The sequence below is a fragment of the Hippichthys cyanospilos genome, chromosome 10, assembly GCF_059441005.1.
Source record: "Hippichthys cyanospilos isolate Australia breed blue-spotted pipefish chromosome 10, RoL_Hcya_1.0, whole genome shotgun sequence".
In the NCBI taxonomy this organism is placed as follows: domain Eukaryota; kingdom Metazoa; phylum Chordata; class Actinopteri; order Syngnathiformes; family Syngnathidae; genus Hippichthys; species Hippichthys cyanospilos.
Genome location: NC_142378.1, coordinates 2547501 through 2568162, shown reverse-complemented (window position 1 = coordinate 2568162; position 20662 = coordinate 2547501). Strand labels below are relative to the sequence as shown.

Below are 20662 nucleotides of genomic sequence, written 5' to 3'. Positions count from 1 at the left end.
AAAACCCCAATTTGGGGAAAATCAGAAACCTTCAGAAGGGACCACAGGTGGGAGGAGCCCCCTTCCAGGCCCACAGGTCGAGGTGGATGCTGCGTGTACCAAATACAGACAAATAGATACACATTCCAGACAAATATATGACATTATATATGATATATACAGATCAAATCTATTTGATCAAAATACGCCATTTCTGGAGCGAAACTTCCCAACGCAACATTAATTCGGCGCTTCTCTCTCTTACCACCGGGGTTGGGTCCGATATCCACCACGGCCGGCTGAGAGAGGATCTGCCGCAATTTGTCCTGATGCGAGAGCAACGCTCGCGCCGCCTTGAGGATGTACAGCCGCAGTTGCTGCCAACGCAGCAAGTGCAGATCCACCTGGTCCGCTGATACGATAAAGGCGATAAAGATATTTTCACAATGCCCGTAAACGACGGCGATAGAAAAAGTTGGTTTCGTTACGGTAAAAACGTCCGTAAGGTACCTGTAAGGCCTCGACTGAGGCACTTCTTCAAGCGCTGTTTCTCCAGTTTGCTTCCGGCCAGGCTCACCAGTTGAGCCCATACTGCCAACATGGGCTCAGAGAAAGGCAGGTTCTGCACGCTGAAAGGTACCGCCGGACACTACGAGACATTGGAAAGACAATTCAAAACTTCTGTCCAGAGCTGGGCATTGTGGCAGCGGAAAAAAAAAAAAAAAATTGCCAATTATCCTTAATAGATGAACTAAACCAAACAAAAAATTGTTTAAAACGTTTTATGTTTAAATCCAGTGGAAAATATTCAGACAAAAATAAAATTTAAAAGATGTAAATCAATGGTTGTGTTCAACAAGTTTTGAAAATAATGTACTAGAAAAATACAAAAAACTATGTATAATCTGAATAAGATCTTGTATAAAAGAATCAACAGTTGTCAAAAGTAGATTTATATTGTTAATGTTAAAAAGGATAAAGGTTTAGATGTATTTATCCAATTTTCATCGATAATAATCTTATTTACAGTCATTGCATGGGGGGGTGCAAAAGGTTTTCTTTTCGTTGCTTGGCAGAAAATAATTGAGAAGCACTGGGCTAAAGCAACGTCTTAAATGGCTAGTACTAGATCAGAAAATATGAACTTTTTACAGATAAAGAATGTGGAAGTGGACTATCCCTTTAAATGCCACTTTTGCAAATCTTTGATTTAAAAAAAAAATGAATTCATTGAATTCATTTGATTTATTGTCCTGCCCTACAAAAAAACAACAACAAAAATCGTAACGTTGATTGGTCCAAAGTCTTCCGTACCGGTTTGAGGTGACCGAGAAGGCACACTCGGGTGTTGCGCATTTCGTGAAACTGCGCGGTGATGCGTCCTTTGGGCGTGATGCGCGTGACCGTCCCCTCGCCGTATTCCTCGTGCGTCACCTGGCCGCCGAGACGGAGCCGGCCGTCGATTCCTCCGATCACGGCCAGGACCGCCATCAGGCTGCCGACGCCGGGACCCTCGGAATCAGGGAAATACTCCTCCAGGAAACTCTGGACAAGGGGAGGCGGGAAAAAATTTTTTTTAGAAAATTGAAGGCTTTTAGGCACGCCTTATGGAGTGGAAAATACGGTACTGTAGTAAATAACCGTTAAACAATTGAGGTGGAATATACAGCGGTGTTTGGGATTCAATGCGAGGCGCCATACCGCTTCCGATTGGCAGCTCGTCATGACATCACCGATGGAGCTCAGCTGGGCGTTGATGTACTCATTGATGAGCGCGTTCCACTGGGTGAGGGAGTGCAGAGTACGCAGGACGCCCACGATCTCCTCGGCCAGCGTGCTGCTGTGAGTGGCCGTCAAAGAGGCCTGAGGGCGGGACTTCCTGCGTCGGACGGAACCCTCTGGCGAGGAGATGAAACGGTTGAAAAGCCGGCGGCCTTTCGCCATCGCGTCTGCTTTGAAAAGCGCGCACCTCGGAGAAGGGGAAGGTCGGAGGAGCAGGTGCTCAGTAAGCTTCCTAGGAAGCCGAAAAGTTTCTCCACCAGGAACCTCATGTCCGGCAGCCGCTCCATCTTGTCCCACGAGGGCAGCACGGCTTGCAGGAGACGCAGGGCTAAAATCTGTAAATGCACACAGACATGTCAAATAGATTCATCGCTGCATTATGCTCTTTCAATGAGCCAATATTCGCCGGTTATTTTGACTTTTTACTTCTATGTTTCCAATCCATTTACGGCAGTTGTATGAGGAACCCTGCTGGCATTATTTATGACACATAAATCAATATCATAACCTTATATGCTTATGTGTATATCGTGAAGTGTTTTTCAGAACGCGTTTTAAGAATACTATAGTTGATTCTAGCTATTTGCGGGGAAAAGCTAACAAGCCGGTGAAAATTTGCATAGAAGAGCTGCCTTTTGAAATGCATTGGGAGTAAAAAAAAAATATATATATATATTATTTTACCCACCGAAAAACTATTTAGTCTTCCGATTAATCAGAACTGCCAAAAATCAGGATCGGTCACAAAAACTCCTCATACAATTCATGAATACTAAATAGTCGGCCCCCGTTATTCACTGCTTTTTTTTTTTGTGAATACCAAAATCCGCATGTAATTTACGACCATCAATATACACTTTCTACAACAAAAATGGGAACATGGGGGCAGTAATTTTGTTTTGTTTTTGAGAACGACTTAGTCTCATATCTCCAATTTACCTGTCGCTGCAAGCTAACAGCGCTAAAGGACTGGTTGCCCTCAACGATGCGTATGAGCAGGCCGATCCACGCCGAGGTGCTGAGCGTGCTGCACATTTGCGGCATTAGTGCGATGCTGCGAATGAAACCCAGCGTGCACCAGCTCTTGTGCTGCTCCCGGGACACCAGCCTGTGGGTGTGGCAACCTGAAGGCACGCAACAAAAGACGTTGAGGACCAAATGCCGTTTAATTTTTGTCAAATATGACATGACGTGGTTAAGCTACCCGTCTTGTCGTTAGCCGCGCTTTCCACGAGCGTCCTGAGGAGCCCGCAAAGGGTGCGTGTGGCGTCCCTTTGCAGCACGTTAGCGTAGATCCCGGAGGACAGCGCTAAGGTCTTGAGCAGGTTGATGGTGCTCGTTAGCATCATGGCGGTCGGGTGGCTGCTCTTTTCAACTGGCTCGCCTTCTGGAACAACAAAGTTTGAAGTGTTGTAAGAGTAACATTGGTCTATTAATGTATGGCGTTCCACAAGGTTCAATTTTGGGGCCCTACTGTTTTCATTGTATGTGCAGCCTACTGGATCTCAGCTGAAGAAAACATGGTATTTCCTGTCACTGCTAAGTAATGACAGTCATATCTATGTCCTCCTAAGCACAAAGGGTTTGTTTTGAATGCCACTTTCGTGTACTGACCCGCGTCATCTTCCGTGTCAGAGTCTTCTGCGGCCGGCTGCGCGGCGGGCGGCGGCTCGGCCAGTTTGAGGTCGTACTTGCCCTCCTTCCCCATTCGATAGGAGTTGGTGCTGCTAGTGTCCCACTGGACTCGGATCCAGCCGTCCTCACCCAGCTCGCCAATGACCCGGCCCAGACCTGGAGCGGGACCGTCCTGGATGCCGAAGAGAGGAACACATTTGGTAATTTACCTAATTAGCTCGGATTGGATGTCTGATCTCTTCAAAAGTGTAAAAATATGCTTTTGGAAGGGCAAAATACCATACCAACCTGATCCCCCCATTTCCAGTCAACTCCCCTCATGACCCGTGTGCCTATTTTCATGAGGGCGGCCAGCTCCGGCCCAGAGGCGGGAACAGGCGCGGGAACCGCCTCCTTTCTGGACTCTTCCAACACGGTGGCCGAACCGCCGTGCGTCGACAAACTCAGGTCCTCATCGCTGCTGTCGGTGCTGGGTCCTAGTGGACACGTTTCACATGGCCGGTGGTTCGCGAATGTTTTTGTTATTGTACCGCAGAATTTGCCACTACTGGGATGGATGACTCAAACATTGTCTACTGACCTATGAGTCTGAGGATACTCTGCGTGAGGGCCAATATGCCCGAGTTAAGCAGCAGGCTGAGGCTGTTGGCGCCGTGCTTGAGCGACAACATGTGTATCATGGCCAGAAGGAAGCGGGCCTGCGGGATTGTGCCCAGGCTTGGTCCCGCCGGGTTCTCGTTGGTGATTGTTTGCAAAGGAACCGGCTGCACTCCTGGTTTGCAGAACAATACAAGGTACATTTCAGCATGGATTTTAGCATGTTCGTACAGAAAAATCACTGAGAAACGTATATGCATGGCATGGTGTCCTTACCGAGTTCCTTAAAGCGGGCGCTTGCTTCCAGCAGGATGTCGCGAACGTTGTGAATGGCCCAGGAGTATAACTTGCCAAAAGTCACCTCCAGTAGCATGCGGTTGAAGGGCGGGATCAGGTCCACATCCTTAAGGCAATCGGAAAGAGGCTCTCTGAAAATCCAAAAACACAGTAGAGGTCGAAGATTAACAAATTCATTTCCATCAATCAAGGACCTTTGTTTTAAACCACCTTAATCTCACTTTTAATCTCTGACTACCGTATTTTCCGCACTATGAAGCGCACCCTCAATTAATGACATATTTTCAAACTTTTTCCATATATAAGGCGCACCGGATTATAAGGCGCACCCTCAATTAATGACATATTTTTAAACTTTTTCAATCGCAAATAGTAATACTCAAAGTAATACCAATAATAACTCAAATAATAACTCTCAATAGCATAATAACTCAATGTCAATATGAGCAACCTTGTTCAACTGTAAACACACAAAAGAAACGGGTAAAGCTTACTTTATCACTTCGTTCCCAAACAACGGATCAAAATCTCAATATTGATCCATATATAAGGCGCACCTGATTATAAGGCGCACCATCAGCTTTTTTTTTTTTTTTTAAAGGCTTTTAGGTGCGCCTTATAGTACGGTATTTGATTTCTGTATGCTAATTAAACCTGTTTATATGTATTGGTCTTAAAAGGCCAATCACACCTTAAAGTGGACACAGATTGGCTCTCGTTGCGTTTAGCATTATCTCATAGGTTCCTGATGTAGATGGGAGGACACTTTGAGGAACAGAAGGTGTGAAAATGGAAGAGCTTGTGAGAGTTGTTGGTACGATGAGCTTTATTTATGTTTCCAAACAATAGCTGGCAGTGTGTGACACGGTGAAAAGTTCTATACCCGTGCATGCACGTTAGCAGATAAAAGAAGTTACCCAATGTTGGTTCCTTCCGGTATGACCCTCTGCCAACCACACAGCATGGCGTACTGCACCGATGGCAGCAAAAAGTTCTTGGAGGCCAACTTCAACATGGTGTCGATGCCCTCCAACCTGACTTCTGCCCTCTCCAGCTAGAAAAAAAAAAAAGAAATTTAGCTTTATAACTCTTCGGCAACTACAATGACGTTTTTGATGCATCACCTGCTTGAGGAGACATTTCCGCATTTTCTCCACATCCAGAGGCTCCTCCTTCAGCGCAAACTCCACAATTTTCGCCATCAGGCTGGACTGGGGGACGGCGCCGTGCACGCTGTGCTTCAGCCAGCGGTATTTGTGAACGTTGTCCACCGTGCTTAGAATGGGCTCCCACTTGTCCTGCTGCGATGGAAAAACAGAGACTTTTAAATGAGAAAAATAAAGAATTACCAGATTTTTTTAGAAGATAAAACGCACCGTTTTTCTCACGATTTGAGCCAAACTTTTTGTATGCTTATGCTGCTTGTCTGCAGTTTTTTTTTTTACAGTGCATTATAATACACAACAAAAAATATGCTCCTAAATCCTTTGTAGTTATAATATTAATTGAAGTAGTAGATCAAATGAACGCAGTTCATTTGGTTGCCTTGAGATGGCGCTGATGTATTGCTATTACTTTAAGTCTAAGTCGTTTTTGTACGTTTTTATTTTACATTTCCCGCAATCTGGGCGTTTTTCACAAGTCCGCTGAAGCAATAATATTTATTTTGAGATAATTTTGAGCTTATAACTATACTAACGTTCAGTTTACGCTCATTCCACCGGATGTGTAAATAGCGTACTGAGCTACATTTATTTATATATATATATATATATATATATATATATATATGGTTGTATATATGAATTCTGTGTAATGTGTTTATACATACGTTCAATAAAATAATCAATCAATCAATTAAACAAAAGCAGGCAGAAGAAGATGCTACTGAAGTGCTGATTTTGAGTTTCAACCGCTATTTTACTTAAAAATGGGAATTGGTCATCGAAAAGCACCTTAGCAGTCTTGCTTGTGGGTGATTTCCTATCAGGTGCTGTCGGGCTGATGTTGCTATTGACTTCTTCTTCAATATTGCCTTCATTCTCCATCTTTGGCTCTTCCACATCACTTGACTTTTTAGGCACTGGAAAAAAACATGGTAAGATGTTCAGTTATGAAAACAAGGTCTACTGACTTTTTTTTTTTAATGTTCTCATCTGCACAGTTACCTCTTTTCTTCCGCCGATCTCTGATGAGCTTCTGAGCGATCCTGCGCCAACGCGGCTGAGAGCTGAGGAGCTTCAGCTTGGACACGATGGACAGGTCGTTGCTGACCGCCGGACGGAGCTCGTTGAACAGGAAGCGCAGGCGCTCGATGACCGGGGCGCATACTTCCTTGTAGGAGCGGCCCTGCTCCTGATGGGTCTAAAAATTTAGTAAAATATGGCCAAAATCACACAATTATGAAAAGTGCAATTTCTCCCCTGGCAATCAATATTTAAAACTAGATTTTTTTTAATTCCTCTTCAAAAAATTGATAGAAAAAGTGATGAAAATATTAAAATAAATATTCATGCAAAAAAATGCTTCAAAAATATGACTAATAATTTAAAGAAAATACAAAAGCATAAAACAAAAAGCAAAAAAAGCAAACGTTTCCAAACCTATAATAACAATGACAGTAGTAATGGTATTAATCAATAAACAAGGTTAAAAGTATAGGCAATTACTGAAGAAATATTGTGCAACAATGCAAAAACAGTTAAATAAAAAAATATCTGGAAAATATTTGAAATAATACCTGCCAAAAAAAAAATCACTTACATTTGTAAAACCTGTTTAAAAATATGAGCAAATCATTGAAAAACATTTAATGGAAAATCGATTATAAAAATATGTATTTTTTTTTACAATACAACTAAATTACATATTATTACACTCCTGGAATGAAAATAAAATAAAATAAAAAATTATTATATGCATTAATAAAAGAACTGCCTAGCATCCCTAAAAGGTATGATTTTGTTCAAATGTGTCTTTTGACCATTATTTTAAGACAGTATGGAAAAACGTTTCAAATACAATAGGATAGTGTTTAACCTCGGATTATCACAATTTGGAGTTGTTTTTTTTTTTTCGCTCAATCAACACTCCCCCTACCTTGATTAAAGAACACTTTGCCTGGTAGACCATGCGGCACACGTCAATAACAGATTTGGGGAGGGATCTCTGCTTCCCTTGGTCCACCTCCAAGGCACATTGACTGACGAGCGAGAGAGCAACGTGACCTGAGGGAAGCGTCGATAAAAGTCATTCGGAAACGGTCGGCGCGGCTTGCGTCTTGACGGCACCGTCGCTCGGTTACCGAGATCCTGGTGTTTGAGCAAGCAGCATAGCAACAGACGGCCGACTTCCTCCACGGGATGCTCGGGCGGGAAGGTGATGGGCGTGATGAGATGATACTGCTTGCAGCAACGCTCGATTTGGCACAGGAAGTCCTGCGAGGCGACAAAAACAAAACGTTGCAGAGCCAAACACACGACGTGGCGGTCTCGGGTTTACCTTCACGGTGTGGTCCTGAGTGTTGTTGTCGGCGATGGCCTGCAGGAAAGGCTGAGCGTGGTCGCTGAGGGTTATCCGGCGAGAGTACAGCTTGGTTTTATCCGGCGCCGCGGTGCCCAGGGAGCTGCAGTGGTCTTCGTCCTTCTCCTCGTTGTAATTGTAGTGGATCTGGCTGGTCTGCAAGCCGCCTGAGAAGATGGACGACTGCAGCCATGCTGCGGAAAAGTCATTTGTTTTGGGGAAAGGGCTTCAGTATTTCAAACATATTTGAAGGCCATAGCATCAAAAGAGATGAAAGGAAGTGAACCTACTGGCACATTCGAGCTCCATGGGTGACAGGGGCGTGCTCTTGGCTAGGTAGGACGCGTGGAGACCCAGCAGCAGGCCCAGATTCCTCTCGGTGTCGATGAGAGGGGACGACAGGCTGCCGAGGTCTGGAGTGGTGACCATCTCCTGGTTTGGCTGGAAGTAGAAAAGCACATTTTGAAGTCAAATAGAGTGGAGTCATTTATGCAGCAAGGAGTGATGATTTTGAACGACTTAGTTGCATGCTTTGCTGACTATATTTTTAATTATATTAATTATATTTTAAATTTAATACAAACTGAATACTATCTGTGCTCATTTATGATCCTCTAGATTTTATGTGGCGTACTGACATTTTGTAGCATTTTATGGAATTAGGTTTTGAAGGTCAGGCTAATTATTAGCAGATTTTTAAATTTTTTTGGTAGAGTTTTAGCCTATCCCCAAAAAATAACATTGGATCACAGTAAATATTAGAAATTCATGAGTACAATGTAGGGCCGCAGCTATAGAATATTTTGCATTTCCTGTACTATAAGGCACACCTTCAATGAATGGCCTATTTTAAAACAGTTTTGATATATAGGATGCACCGCGTTATAAATCGCATAGAATAGAAGCTACAGTAGTGGTTGGGGTTGCATTGTGTATCCACTAGATGGAGCTGCGCAAAAGGGAACGCCAACAAAACAATCAGATCAGTCTGTCAAACATTTCCATCAGAAATTAAGAATAAAGATTATTTGTGGAAAGTAAGGGGGAAAAAAAACACCTCTTGATTACATGAACTGTTTACATCAATGCCAAGGTGAACATTATAAACATTTTTTAATTGAAAAAATACATTTATAACTGAAACGCATCTGCTGCTTCTCGATGTTGCTAGCATCCAATGCTGCTTGCTGCTAATCACCGACAACTTTATTCTAATAAATGACAGAATATTTTTGTCTTTATTAGAATCTTTAATTAGCATAATTAGCGATTGAAATTTATTTCGGGACGACATAGTTTATGATGAGCGAATAGTCAAATTAGCCTTTGAACCGCTTCATTTAGGCTGGCATAGAAGATGTACCTCCATATACTGGCCAACACAGAAGGCCTGCATGGACTCCTTGGTGTCCTCAAACTGCAGGGCGGCTTCCAGAGCGACTACCGGGTCTTCTCCCGCAAATTGGGCTGCGGGACGGGACACCTTAGTATACTCATTTCAAGTATGAAAAGATGTCAAAGAAACCAAATGAACTACCGAGGACGCTGTTTCCCGTGAGCGACTGGGACTGCGCCTGAAAGTCCTTTATGTCGTAGACACGTCCGTCGATGACTGTCCAGAAGCCGCCATCTTTGTTGTGATTCTCCAAGTCGGCTTTACGAATGAGGGACACCTCTTCGTTGTTCTTGGAGCTCTGTCCTGTGAAGAATGTCCCTGCCCCATCACGAAAAAAAAAAGTTAGCTACCCGCTCCAAAAAAAGAGATCTGAAATGCACGGAATAAAATTACTTACCCATAATTCCAGGCCACGCCAGATCCTCGTTATCATCCTTCTCATGTCCGGGGGCCAAGTGGTTAAACCGATCGAGATGCTCCAAGAGTCCGGCCAGGAGAGGGATGGAGCCCGTCTCCTGCATCAGGCCGGCGTCGATGGTGAGGAGGAGGACGATGGACACCACCAATTCGGGCAGGAGCACACCTACGCCAGAGCCAGACGATTGACGTCTTACGTAAATCAACTAAATCACAGCGCAGCTTCTTACCAGTCAGATCTCCTTCAATGACGTGAGAGACTTCGGCGAAATGGCGGTGACCAGCGGAGGCGATGCTGGTGGCTACGGGGAGAATATCGCCGATGTGGGTGCACAGCAGCGCGATGTACTTCTTTAGCAGTGATCCGACGCCCAGGAGCTCACGATCTGACAGAAGAAGTTGGAGTTCAAGTTAAGCTCCCTGCTTCAATTGTTTCTCGATCAGATGTTCCCTGTTGCCTAATTAGTTTGAGTGTATTTAGTTCCCTGTTTCATCTCATTTCTTGGGTCACTGCCATGTCATGTCATATCTACTTGCCTGCTCGTTTTTTGTTTACCCGTTACACTTTTTAGTCATTTAAAATGAACTTCTGCCTCAACTCCTTGCCTCTGAGCTTCTATGCACTTAGGTTCCTAATCCCCACAACCGCGCCAGCCGCAAATTTGACCCTAAAATTAAGGCACAGGCGTATCCTATATTTTGGGGAATTACGTCAAAACTAGTCGGGACAATCCCATCGATTTTCCTGTTGACGCCACTCACTGTATCCGTTGACGTTGACTTCATCGTTGACACCGAGGTAGAGCTTGCTGACCAGGAGCCTCTGGAAGCGCAACAGCAGGTCCAAAGACGCCGAGCGCTCCTTACTGTCGTGCTCGGCCTCTAAATAGTTGGAGATGCGCAGGTGGGCGACGTCCTTCAGCCTGGAGATGGTCTGAGACGCAATATTCCTGCGGCGTGATCCGACGCGTTACTTAGTTACGGTTTCGGGAACTCGGCGGCGGATTGGGAGGGATTCGAATGGAAACGCGGATACCTCAGAAGTTGCTGCACAAGCTGGACCAGAGGGAGAATTTGCTTGCCGGCCGACTCGTAGATGCCGGTGTTGATGAGGTCTTTGTCCAGCATGGCGCGGCAGCGCTGCATGGTGGAAGCGTTGGCCTCTTGTTCGTCGATCTCCTTCTCCTTTTGAGCTTCCTTCTTGGCCTCGATGTCCTGTCGTACAAGACGAGCGAGGCAAAAAAAAACTTAGAAGGAAAAAAAACGTTTTCACTGATGCCGACGAAATCGGGTGGACATTTATGTTCCTCGTGCTCAAATTTGAAGAGGATGTCAGCCATTTTGGTTTCATGAAGCCAATTTCCTGCCCAGAAGCGCCTACTGGAAAGCGAGAAAAAATTTGTCCCCCGCAACAGCTTGGCAACAGGATCATTACACGTGCGTGAAAAAGTCTGAGCAAGCTATGCATGAACCTGAACAGGAAGTCGGCCATTTTGGCTCAAAGCAGCATGCAAGGGCTTCTGCTTCTTGTCATTTATAATTCAAAAATATTTATGCTGAGCATCTGTTTTGCTTCAACTAAAAATTGTTGGCTTTTCTGAAAACATTCTTCAGGCTTCCGATTGGCTGAAAGCGGCCTCAATGGTTGGGGATCGGAGCTCTGACCTGTATCTCGGCAGCGATGGCCGCCTTCAGCGCAGATTCCAAGCCGCCGTCGGCCATCAAACTGCTGACCAAAAGGTCGATCATAAATCGGCGGCCGGGGGTCACGCTCCTCTCATTTCCAGATGCTGCCGCAGGAAAGAAAAAAAGAATTAAATGAGTGTCAGCAGTGATTAACAATATTATACTTGACTAGTAATTACCTAATAATTACCTAAAAAAATCCAGAATTAATTAATAAATATGAATACATTTTAAATGACCAAAAATGACATTTTGACTGCTACTTGATTAAATTTTGCTCAAAATTAAATAATGTACTTGGTTCTAATTAGGCTAATTTTTTTTCATTGGTTTGCACTCAGGTATTAAGTTAGCCTTGCTTTTTTTTGCCATGCCTTTGACTTAATTTGTTGTAATTATCATTTACTTGATTTATTTAATTGTAGTTAATATTATTATTTGTAAGTACAGTGCCTTGAAGCCTTGTTTATATACTGCTTGTTTAAAAAAAAGGGCAATAAATAGACATGTTGATGAATAACATGACGATGACATCGATATGCAAAAACTGAACACACACACTTAAAAAAATCATTAAAAAACTGATGGCAAGTCCATTTATTTGAATATTTCATTAAGTGAGACGTGTATGTTAAATTACTAGAGAAAGTGAAACACTTCATTTCAATTTTGAGGATTCTTGCAGAAAATCACTAGCTATAATCCAGTTTGTTGACAAAATTAAGAGTATCATGACAAAGTTCAAGTCCGGCGTCTCAAAATCAACTCGGGTAAACTTTTCTGCAGGAAAGGTTTCAAAAGATGTTCAGAAGCAAATAAATGGACTTTTGTTCAATATTCCACCGGCCAATTGTTCACAAGGACAACAAAAACGAACGTAAGCGTAGTTCTTTTCCCACCGGTATTGGGCAGCAAGGAGGACAGGGCCCTGGCCCGTTCCTCGGCGGTGGGCAGCAGCACGGACCAGCCGCTCTGCAGGACCGACTGGGCGGCGGCTTGAACCGTATTGAGCACGCCGGCGTTGCTGGCGAGCACAACCACCGTTTGCTTGAGATTGTTCAGCAAGGCGCTGCCCAGCCCCAAGCCCAGCTCCTCCGGGTCCACCTGGTTACTAATGGCGGCGTGGAGCTGGAGCGAGAAGAACCCCGAATGTGCATTAGTCGTTTTGTTTTGTTTTTTTTTTCTACTTCAAGTCGCTTTTGTTGGGACTACCTGGAGCCTGAGCAGGTTGAGCGCGGAGACCACCATGCATTCCTTCTCCTGCGGGGGAGGCCAGTCCGAGCTGCCGTCCATGCCCTCGCCGACCTGTCGCAAAAGCAGATCCAGCTGCTCCAAGGTCATGGGGCACACGTCCACCACGAAAGGAACGCGCAGGCCGACGGACCACTCGGAGCATGAGGACCACACAAAACTCTGGAAAACAGAGCGACAACTTACGTTCAGATTTGAATGTACAGTCGATCCATATGTATAATTTAGTCCAATCAAAAGTTTGGAAACGACGTCTAAACATACAAAGATATTTACGGCAGTAATGCTTGAACAGCTGTGAACTTAAAGTGGTTCCAGGTCATGAAATACCAACCGCATGAGAAACCCGACTGTGAAAGAGATCGTAGTTTTCAGACTATAAGCCGCAACTTTTTTCTCATGATTTGAGCCCCCAAGAGCCTGAATTGAAAGTCTCTCATTTTAAAGTCAGAGTTCATCCACTGAATTCTTTTAGACTTGTGAGAAGTCAGACTTTTGACAATAGTCAGATATCTGAGAATAAAGTGAGAATTCTGACTTGATTTTAAATTCGGATTTCTGAACAAAAGAGAATTCTGACATTTCTCTGAATTATGACAACAGAGAATTCGGACTAAGAATTCTCACTAAAATAGGGGTGTCAAACTCATTTTGTTTTGTAGCTACAACTTCCCACATTGGGGGAATGTTTAAAAATGTTGATTTATTGTTGAAGTTACTGCAACAAAACTAACAAGAATATATTGCAAAATCTCTACATTCTTCTTTACTATAGATGACAAGTTAAAATCGACGTGTTTTGCTTTCGAGGGCCACAGAAAATGATGTGGCGGGCCAGATTTGGCCCCCGGCCCTTGAGTTTGATGGCGGTGCCGAATTCAGACTTTTAAGACTTCTAATTGACTTTCGAGAATAAAGACAGATTTTCTTATGTTGATTCTGAGAATTAAATATGAATTTTCTCACGTGAAAGACAAAATTCGGACTTAATAAACTTCCAATTGACTACTGAGATTAAAGCCGGAATTCTGACAAATGGAAGTAAAGAAAATTCAGATTTTTCTCCTCAGAATTGAGAGTGAAAAAACTGGAACTGGGAGACAGAATTCTGACTTTTCTGGGACTTCTGATTTCAGAGAATAAAGTGAGAATTCTGAGATAAAAATCACGTTCCGTCGTCTAGCAGCAATGACCAAAACTATCTTTGTTCATCCAGATGGGAACTCTTAAAAGAAAAAAAAAAAAATGCATGGGAGGTCTTTGGGCGCATGTTACCTGTCCCGGACCGCAGGAGATGCCCACGATGTGTTTGGACTTGAGGCCCGGTAGAGCCTTGGGGTGCTTCTTGTTATATGAGAGGGTATCAAAGTGCTGCAGCTTGTCGTTGCTGCCCCAGCTGTGCACTTCGCCGTCGTCCGTCAGGATCAGGCAGTGGGACGAACCCGCGGCCACGTCCACCACTTTCTTCCCTGAATTCAATGAGTGAACGCTTGGGTAAGGATTTCAAAATAGGCCTTGAAATGATGAGTAAGATTTTAAGGTTTTTGAATGTACTCGTGTTGCAATTAAGTCTTTTGGAATCGGGGTTGTTTTTTTTAACACTTGTGGACACACTTTGCAAACTATACACGTTGCATTTTTTTTCCAAATTTTGTAAATGCTTTAAAAGGCGAAGTAATTAAAGTTATTCATGATTTTTTTTTTCCTTCAACCACTCAAATTGTTCAGTGTTATCACTATCCATACATATGTAGGTTACATTTATTAACACCCATAAAAAAAATGAAAAATAAATGGATGATGACAGTTTAAGACAGAGCCATTAAGTGGTCTCTACCGCCACCTACTGTCTTGAGGTGAAACGCAAGTCAACAAAGAATTTTCAATGTTTGGGTTAGCATTGGAAGCTCGTGTTGCAGTTTGAAATTGGGATTTCAAATCCTGTTAGGGTTTCAGATGTCAATGATTCTATCAAGTGTCCCAAAATTGGTATGGAGATAGTTTTAGGGTACAGGTTAGGGTTACAACTTTTCATTTCATGACAGTGTTGGGGTTTTAAATTTGATTTTCTAGCACGGGGGTTGAAATTGGGGATCCAAGTTGGAATTTCGAGGATAAGAGTTTTCAAGTGGGGTTTCCAAACGATTTTCTTTGACGTTTATAGCCGTCGATGGCAGTGAATGTGCTGTATTTGCAGCCTCATGTTTCTCTCGCGTACCTTGGAGACTGTCCAGTACTTTGGGGTAGCGCACGTGCTCGTCGGTGCCGTGGCCCAGGCGCTGGTTGTCGCCCTTGCCCCACGTGTAAACTTGCCCGTCCTTGGTGAGCGCCACCGAGAACTGACTGCCGCAGCAAACCTTGACCACGTCTACGTCCTGCAGCTTCTCCACCAGCTTGGGCGTCTTGCAGCCGTCGCTGCCTCCTCGGCCGAGCTTGCCGTAGTCGCCGTCGCCCCAGGACCACACTTGGCCTGGATGAAACAATTAAGAACGTGACGATCGACTCATTCGACGCCGGGGACGTATTTTCACGTTTGTTTTACGAGTCCGGGCATTCAATCCCAGATACTTAAGTATCGATTTAATACTAACAAATCTGGGATTTAATGTCAATCCGTAAGTATCGATTTAATACTTAAGTATCTGGGATCTGGACTCTTTAAAAAAAAAAAAAACGTGAAAATACGTCCCTGGCATTGAATGAGTTAATGTATGGGCTAGGTTGTTTTGTGCTTCAAATGTTTACGAAATCCCTCACCGTTTTCCGTGACGGCGAGCGTTTGCGCGTCGCCGCTGCCGCACGCCACATCTATGACCTTCATACCCTTCAGCGCCGTCACTAGCATGGGCGTCATCTGGTCCTCGCTGGAACCTGCGATGAGATTGTATCACATCTTCAAATGAGGGGGCTATTCTTTTGCTTGCGCGTGTGATAGTAGGCGGGGCTTACCGTGGCCCAGGCGGCCGTAGTTGCCACGCCCCCACGTGTAGAGTTCGCCTTCTGCGGTGATGGCGGCGCTGTACGTGCTCCCGCAGGCCACGTGCACCACTTGTTTTCCCGCCTGCTTCCCGTTGAAGACGGCGATCATCGTCGGCTCTTCCAGATACCTTCGTATGTGAGAGCTCAATGTATTACTCTCATAAAATAATTTTTGTAAAGTAAAGGATAAAAATGAGCTGAATTTTCTTCAATCAAATCAAAACTTGGAAGTGTTTTATGATCAATGGTAAGATTAACGTTTTTTATGATGAATCCTGATGTTGTGCTTGAACTATTTTTAACAGTGTTAAAAAAGAATCATAAATCTGAAGTTGTTTTTTTTTAATGTTACATAAATACATACCATGATTTTATTGGTCCGGCCCGCTAGGGAATAGAATAGCAAGCTAAAACAAGTTTGGCATTCTTGCGTTATATAATAAAGTAGTAAAAAAAATGTAATACTTAGTCATTATGTACTAGTACTCAATTACTTTAACATCTAATTAAAGGTATTAGGTAGGTCATTTAGTATCTAAATTTATCAATAACTTTAGATGTTCGGTACGAGATATGTCCGTATATTACTTGACAACTTTAACAAGTAATCAATTATTTTAATTACTTGACAACTTTAACAAGTAATCAATTATTTTAGCACTTAAATAATTAAAACTTTAGTACCTAAAGTAACTGTTTAGTACATTGGGAATAAATTACTTGAGTATTTAAGTACCTAAAGTAAATAACTACTTTAGCACTAAATTACCTCAAGTAATTGATTATTTTAGTTTTGTTTTGTTTTTTTAATTAAGTACCGACTATTATTAGATGCTCCTTTATCCAAACACTTGAAAAAATGGAAATAAATACCAAGGATTAAAAAAAAAATCCAAAAATATGCCTCTGGATGAAATGAGTTAATATTGCACACGTGGAATGTGAATTAAGCAGTAAATCCACATATTTGTATCCAACTCGGGGCGTCCATTTTGTCACTCGTCAACCGCAAATGTCATCACAGTTGCTCGGGGCTCGATAAATGAAAGCTCGGCTGGTTTATGAGTTTGGTCATGGTCATGTGACGTCACGTGAACAACCGCGATGTCATCGTAAGTGGCAATATGGCCGACCCGTGAGACTGATAAAATTGTGTGCCTCTTATGTTCTACAAGGCTAATATTAATAAGAAGACTTCCAGCATATTAGTGTGGATCCGTACGTGGTGTCACCGTGACCGAGGCGGCCGCCGTCGCCGCAGCCCCAGGAGAAAACCTCCCCGCTGGACGACAAGGCCAAGTAGTGCTGGCCTTCCGGGTGGGCCGCCACCTTGGTGATCTTCCTGGCGCTCAGTCCGTAGACTAGCATGGGCGCCTGAAAATAAATAAATAAATAATCAATATCTCAACACCGTGCCCGCCGGGCGGCTTCCGTAGAATTTTCCCTCTCACCAGGGTGCCGCTCTTGTAATTCTGAGCGTAAACGGCGCCGCTGTTGGACAGGATGAGGAAGCCCTTTTCCGAGCACACCACTTGTGTGACGCCCACGTTGGCGAGGGCTTTGCACTGGATGGGCCCGTTCAAGTTGGCATAAAGCTTCCAGCCCAGCAAACCGCAGGCGATCACTTCCTGCATGTTCCCCTGAAAAACACCAGACGTTCCTTCGGTTACATCTTTCATTTTTACGTCAGCATAGAATCATTTTTCCTCATAGAAATGCCGTTATTCCGTTCTAAAAATGGCATGCTATGCTGGTGTCGGTCTCAAACTATGATCGCAAACTAGAAATTTCAAAGAATTGCCATCAATTTCGTTAAATTTACAGTAAAGTTTTGTTTAAAGAACATTTTGTGATCAGTTGAGCACCCGCAGTGGTGAAAAATGAAAAATAAACTGTACAAATAATTTCAAATTAAAAAAAATTGAGTACTGTTGACTTATTCTTTAAAAACATGTAACAGCACACCAAAACAAACATACCATAGAACAAGTTCAAAAAGTCACAAGGAAGTAATTGCCAATTTCAAGTTTTCTGAGTGACGATTGTTTTTTTTTCAAAGTTCAATATTAAACAAGAGCTGCTCAAACCTTTACTCTGACCATATTTTAGTAAAAAAAAAAGTTGACGTCAATTGACGTCAACGGCACTCTGTGGTTGGGTTCCTGTTGACGTTATTTCACGTCAATGGTGCTCAAAGTGTTCATCAGCTGAAGGGCCTTAAGGTGCATGGCTTCGTGAGAGTGCGAGTCAGGCTGGAGTCAGTGTGTGTGTGTGTGAGCATGCGTGAGTGTGAGTAGTGGCCTACAGCAGCTTCTTAGCTCGTTAGGAGTTTTTTGTTCTTCTCAAACACCAAGATAAAAATCACCTTGTGCGAGGTGGGCGAGTTGAGCTGGGGAGGGCTGCGAGGGGTGGCCAAGCGGTCCAGGTGGGCCAAAATGACCACGGCCGTTTGCCGCAGATCAATGGCCAGGTCGTTGTCCTGGGGTAAGGTTAGGTAGCGCAGGAAACTCTCGTTCGGACTCAGTGGTGCCGAGAGGATCTGGAAATGACAAATTGATACCGGTTTAGATTTTTAATTTCCTATGAGGGGGAAAAAAAATGTCCCAAAACGTAGTCTTGCGACAATGTAACTGAAAGAGAAAAACTGACCTCAGGTTCCTCATCCGGGATTGGCTCTTCCTTGCTGCTGTAAATGTTCTTGAAGCGCTGGAGAAGGGGCAGCAGGGGTGCGCTGGTGCCCTGCGTGGAGCGTTCGTTGTCCATCTCGCGAGTGCCGTTCTCCCACAGGCGCAGCAGCAGCAAAATGGCCGACAGCAGCTGACTGCAAACAGGAAGTCGGCGGCGATTGAGAGGGGGCTTTTCAGAACGGCACCGCGGCGTTTGCGGGCTACCTGAGCGTGCCCCTCTGCACGGCCAGCTCCAACAAGATGGCCAGCGCCAGGTGTTGGTCCTGAAGAGGAATGTTGGCCTTGGTGCTGGCGTTTCCGTGGATGTCGCTAGAAGACGACGAGGAGTGAGAAGACGGCGAGGAGGGCAAAAAAAAAAAAAGCGGGCAGCAGGCTGACCTGAGGAACTTGGTGGCCCTCTCGACCACCTCCAGCCACACAGAAGACACGGTCCCCTCGTCGAACAGGGTGGCCTCGGGCAGGGCTCGGAGGGCGTCCAGGGATTCCTGAAGGAGCTCGCTGCACAGGTCTGCGTCGTCTCCTACGCACATTTTTTTTTTAGCTCCCTTAAGTCAAAGGTTAAAAATGACTAATACATTCTAATATGGGGGTTCGGTGTCTTGCTCAAGGACACTTAGGCAGATAATCGGGCAATAATCAACAAGATTGGAAACAAATGGGAAGCAATCCGATGAAAATATGCATCAATACCGTTGATGTTTTTGTACGAGTAGAAAGCACTGGTCCTTAAACATCCAAAATTTGCATAAAATAATAATAAAAGCCGAAAAATTATTTTGAAATATTTTTTTATAATTTTAATTAATTTTTTAATTGTATAATAATTATAAAAATTATTGAAAAAGCTTGCACAATGTTTGGCTTTTTAACTTTGTGCATACATGGTACCATTATGGGACTTTTTTTGATGATTTCTTTGTGAAATAAAAGGAGAAAGCATTGGAAAAAATAAAACTAGGTAGTTGAAATTTCCCGCTAGTTACATAATCATGTTAAAGTTCAAAATACACCCATGCTGCAATTTTAAACCGTTGCGGCTTGCCGTCCTAAATTTTCACCCCGCATACGTTTATTAAGCCTAACCCTAACCCACACTCATTTCAAAATAGGGTGTCAAGACGATAAAAATCCATCATGTGATGCAACATGTCGTTTTTGATTGGCCGTCACATCTTTAAGAGTGCAGTACTTACAATTAAAATGCAAATTGACTTTTTGATGGTTGGCCACTGAAACGTACTTTCAAAAACCGCTTGCGCGGCGGCTCGTCTTACCCGACCTCCAGGCCCGACGCAGGAAGGCGAAGGCGAAGGAGAGCGCCGCCCTGGAGCCCACCATGGCCAAACCTTCCACGCTTTTGCTGTCCGGACGCGGGCTGAAAATCAAAATGGCATTCAGCGGGGAAAAAAAAAAAAACGACATCAATTTGCCATGGTGCGCCTCGCGCGTACCTTTTGTTGTCAGCGGCGGGCCGCGGAGGGCTGACGGGGAACTTCCAGGCAAAATTGTCTTTCTCTACCATGCTGTAGCTGAGCGAGATGTGGTAGCGCTCCAGGATGACCAAACGCTGGCAGAGTCGGCGCGCCGACAATGTGCTCTTGGCCATCTGGGCCGAAAGCCTCTGCTGGTCGTCCACCAGGACCAGCAGGCAGTCCTTCAGCTCTTTCTCGTCTAGAAACGCGCAGACGTCTTCCGGTTATTAGTAAAACTATCCTGTGGGCATTTATAGGCACATTGACTGTGTGTTCCCGCAAATTATAAACGCCACCAACAAAGAAAATCCGCAAAAGAATGACAATTTTTCTCTCTATTGTAGTTGAACAAATGCAAAATGACAAGCATTATGAAACAACAAATGCCCTGTCTGGAATGAATATATATATATATATATATATATATATATATATATATATATATATATATATATATATATATATATATATATATACACACACACAAATGTAAATACATATATAGAGATATGTGTAATTAGAAAAAAATAAGATTGTCATTATTCTCTTTTTATTTCAGGCACTTTGAAATAAACTCGTTATTTTTTTCAGTTTTAGACTAACCTGTATCGCTGTAAAAAAGTTAAGCGTTGTTGGAAGTTGATTTATCTCGCTTTTTTCTTTTGTTAAGGTTAAAAATGATACAATTTTAGGAATCGTTATACTTTTATTTATTTGTTTTTTTTTTACAGATAATAGTCTCATTTATAGTGATTTTGACACTTAATTTTTTTGAGGGGGTATAGATATTTTGTGTTTTTATCTGAAAAAAAAAACAAACAAACAATGGTCGTTGTGACAGAAACACTGGATTGGATGTGTTAAAAAAAAATGTTATTATAAGTTTATTATGTCCTTAGTGCTTATAGTGCGTGTTTTCCTTGATCGAAAAATCAAAAGGCACTAAAATCAGTGAATGACTG

General features: G+C 43.4%; 1 protein-coding gene across 3 annotated transcripts in view; it reads right to left on the bottom strand.

Annotated features, from left to right (window-relative positions):
- Positions 1-20662, bottom strand: part of herc2 (HECT and RLD domain containing E3 ubiquitin protein ligase 2) — a 56168-nt gene that overhangs the window by 30238 nt on the left and 5268 nt on the right. For 2 of the 3 annotated variants that reach the window (XM_088425136.1, XM_088425138.1), the window contains exons 5-44: positions 19680-19899; positions 19503-19603; positions 18607-18748; positions 18433-18537; positions 18191-18362; positions 17907-18080; positions 16993-17181; positions 16764-16915; positions 15512-15669; positions 15320-15433; positions 14781-15032; positions 13838-14031; positions 12524-12724; positions 12211-12439; positions 11291-11415; positions 10662-10840; positions 10388-10575; positions 9856-10011; positions 9606-9791; positions 9350-9526; positions 9176-9279; positions 8103-8253; positions 7792-8006; positions 7595-7727; positions 7390-7517; positions 6459-6654; positions 6246-6373; positions 5415-5591; positions 5208-5344; positions 4270-4421; positions 3977-4168; positions 3685-3872; positions 3376-3568; positions 2966-3148; positions 2701-2885; positions 1949-2096; positions 1681-1877; positions 1294-1524; positions 490-628; positions 245-391 (exon numbers count right to left, since the gene is read on the bottom strand). In XM_088425136.1, coding sequence (XP_088281262.1) covers positions 245-391; positions 490-628; positions 1294-1524; positions 1681-1877; positions 1949-2096; positions 2701-2885; positions 2966-3148; positions 3376-3568; positions 3685-3872; positions 3977-4168; positions 4270-4421; positions 5208-5344; positions 5415-5591; positions 6246-6373; positions 6459-6654; positions 7390-7517; positions 7595-7727; positions 7792-8006; positions 8103-8253; positions 9176-9279; positions 9350-9526; positions 9606-9791; positions 9856-10011; positions 10388-10575; positions 10662-10840; positions 11291-11415; positions 12211-12439; positions 12524-12724; positions 13838-14031; positions 14781-15032; positions 15320-15433; positions 15512-15669; positions 16764-16915; positions 16993-17181; positions 17907-18080; positions 18191-18362; positions 18433-18537; positions 18607-18748; positions 19503-19603; positions 19680-19899 — 6738 coding nt within the window. The remainder of the gene's footprint in view (positions 1-244; positions 392-489; positions 629-1293; positions 1525-1680; positions 1878-1948; positions 2097-2700; positions 2886-2965; positions 3149-3375; positions 3569-3684; positions 3873-3976; positions 4169-4269; positions 4422-5207; positions 5345-5414; positions 5592-6245; positions 6374-6458; positions 6655-7389; positions 7518-7594; positions 7728-7791; positions 8007-8102; positions 8254-9175; positions 9280-9349; positions 9527-9605; positions 9792-9855; positions 10012-10387; positions 10576-10661; positions 10841-11290; positions 11416-12210; positions 12440-12523; positions 12725-13837; positions 14032-14780; positions 15033-15319; positions 15434-15511; positions 15670-16763; positions 16916-16992; positions 17182-17906; positions 18081-18190; positions 18363-18432; positions 18538-18606; positions 18749-19502; positions 19604-19679; positions 19900-20662) is intronic. The other variant, XM_088425137.1, reaches the window with a different exon arrangement.